At 62.6% G+C, this 2,141-nt stretch overlaps 1 protein-coding gene across 1 annotated transcript in view; it reads right to left on the bottom strand.

Moving 5' to 3' along the window:
• The window catches only part of SMYD5 (SMYD family member 5), a 9,179-nt gene extending 8,353 nt beyond the window's left edge, over positions 1-826 (bottom strand). The window contains exons 1-2 of the mRNA XM_015616173.2: positions 718-826; positions 440-548 (exon numbers count right to left, since the gene is read on the bottom strand). Coding sequence (XP_015471659.1) covers positions 440-548; positions 718-783 — 175 coding nt within the window. The 5' untranslated portion in view covers positions 784-826. The remainder of the gene's footprint in view (positions 1-439; positions 549-717) is intronic.
• Between the last annotated feature and the right edge of the window lie 1,315 nt (positions 827-2,141).

Below are 2,141 nucleotides of genomic sequence, written 5' to 3'. Positions count from 1 at the left end.
GGATGGATGATGGATGGATGGCAGGCACAGGAAAGGGGCCAGAACCCAGGGCAAGGCAACACAACTGGTACCAACACCAGAGAGGAACAAAGTGATGGGGCTTGGAGCAACCTGGGCTAGGGCAAGGTGTCCCTGCCCATGGCAGGGGTGGAATGGGATCTTTAAGGCCCCTTCCACCCCATCCCATTCCAACATTCCATGGTGGCACCTGCCATATTCCTCCAGGGCTGGCTGACTGAAGTCACCAACCCTCAGATGACACCTGAACTTGTCAACAGTTTAGTGCAGAGGCAGAAAAGGCAGCAAGGCCACCTTTATAAGGCGCTAAGGTGAACCCAAACCCTTCCCTTGGTACCAGGCAGCTCCTCTGGGGTCCCGCGGTCACGGGGCCGGGACAGGTGACAGGGATGGGGACATGCCAGCAGCGCCAGCCGCTCACCTCGGTAGTTGTACAGGGCATTCCAGAGGAACTGGGATGACACCACCGGCCTCTCCACGAAGACTGTTTCCCCTTTGCGAATGTTTCTGGTGGCGAACAAGCCCTTTCCCTGCCGAGGGACAACCGCGGGTCAGGGACGCGCCCGAAGCCGAGTCATACCCGGGAGCTGAGGGAATTCCTCCATCCCGAGGGGACCCTGCGGGCTTCAACTCCCTGCGCCCCCCGGGCCGGGCGGGAAGGGAGGGACCCTCACGGAGGGGAGAGCGCTGGCTGCTCACCTTGGCGCTGCTGATGAACCGCGCCTCCGCCGCAGCCCCGGCGTGTGGCCCCGCCGCGGCCGCCATCTTCGGGCGGCGACTTCCCCGCCCTGACCCGCCGGGCAGCGCCTCTTCCTCTTCCTCCTCCTCCTCCTCTTCCTCCTCCTCCGCCCCCGCCCCCTGCGCCCCTCAGGGACCCGCGCTCGCCATCGCCCCCCTCAGCCGCGGGGCTCGCGGGGGCCGGCGGCCATCTTGGCCCCCCTCCACAGACCCCCGGCAGCGTCTGGAAACACCCAAAAACACCCAAAACCAGCTCAAAACAGCCCAAAACAGCCCAAAACGGGGCCGGGGCGCTCCCGCCCCAAATCCTACAAGAGTTTTCTGTGTCTCCCCAGTCAGTTATTTTTATTTAGTAGTAGAGGAATAGCCGTCACAGCTCTGTCAGGCGGAACACAAGTTCCCCCCTCAGCTGAGGTCTCCCCTCGTGGAGAGAGGAGGCATCGCCCGCTGCCCTGCGCACCCAAAACTGGCCCGACTTCCCCCAAAAAAGCCTTCAAAACACGCTACTGAGGCCACTCTGCCCTCGCTGCCGCCTGCTCGGAGGTCTGCAAAGTCCTAAAGGCCACGGAAAAGCGTCTTTGGTTGCATTTCCCAATTCGCAGAGCTGCGGCACAGCCCCGGTGCTCGCTGGCCCGGCGGCGGGAGCGGCGCTGGGAGCCGGGGACGGTTCCGAGCTCGGGGTCTCCGGAGCCATTTGGTGTCACTAGATGTCACTGTCGGCTCGTGCCGGGGACACCGGGTGACAAGGCTGCACTGCCACCTCCATTGCCGGGCCTCAGGGCTGGCCATTGCTCCGGCCGGGGGATGAGGGACAGAGGGGCCGCGTTCCCCGCTGTGCTCTGGGAGCCAGCGCAGGCCGAGCTCCATCGCACCGTGCCCGTGGCAGGGACCACAGGGACGAGGCACAGGTGGAGCGATGCTGCCGTGGCTCCTGTTGCCATTACAAACTCAGCGATTCATGGAATATTTATGTGGGAAAAGCTCTCAAAGAGTAACGAGTCCAACATTCCCTGGCGCTGCTGAGGCCACAACAGAGCCATGTCTCCAAGTGCCACATCCACATGGCTTTTAAATCCCTCCAGGGATGGGTTTTCCAACACTGCAGCGGTGCCATGGCTGGACAGCCCTTCCAGTGAATGAATTTTCCCCAGCATTCAATATAAACCTGTCCCTGTCACAACCTGAGGCCGTTTCCTCAGGGATTTCCCCATGGAAAGGGGGGGAATGGCAGAGGCTGCCCAGGGAGGTTTGGAGTGGCCATCCCTGGGCAAGGGAAGGGCTGGAGGTGACACTCAGGGCTGGGCTGGGGACAAGGGGGGACTCCATGGGCTGGGAGGGATTTTCCAGCCTCGGTGATTCTGGGATTCCTCTCCTGTCCCTGTTCC

The sequence above is a fragment of the Parus major genome, unplaced genomic scaffold, assembly GCF_001522545.3.
Source record: "Parus major isolate Abel unplaced genomic scaffold, Parus_major1.1 Scaffold361, whole genome shotgun sequence".
In the NCBI taxonomy this organism is placed as follows: Eukaryota; Metazoa; Chordata; class Aves; order Passeriformes; family Paridae; genus Parus; species Parus major.
This window is presented reverse-complemented; position numbering and strand designations above follow the sequence as displayed.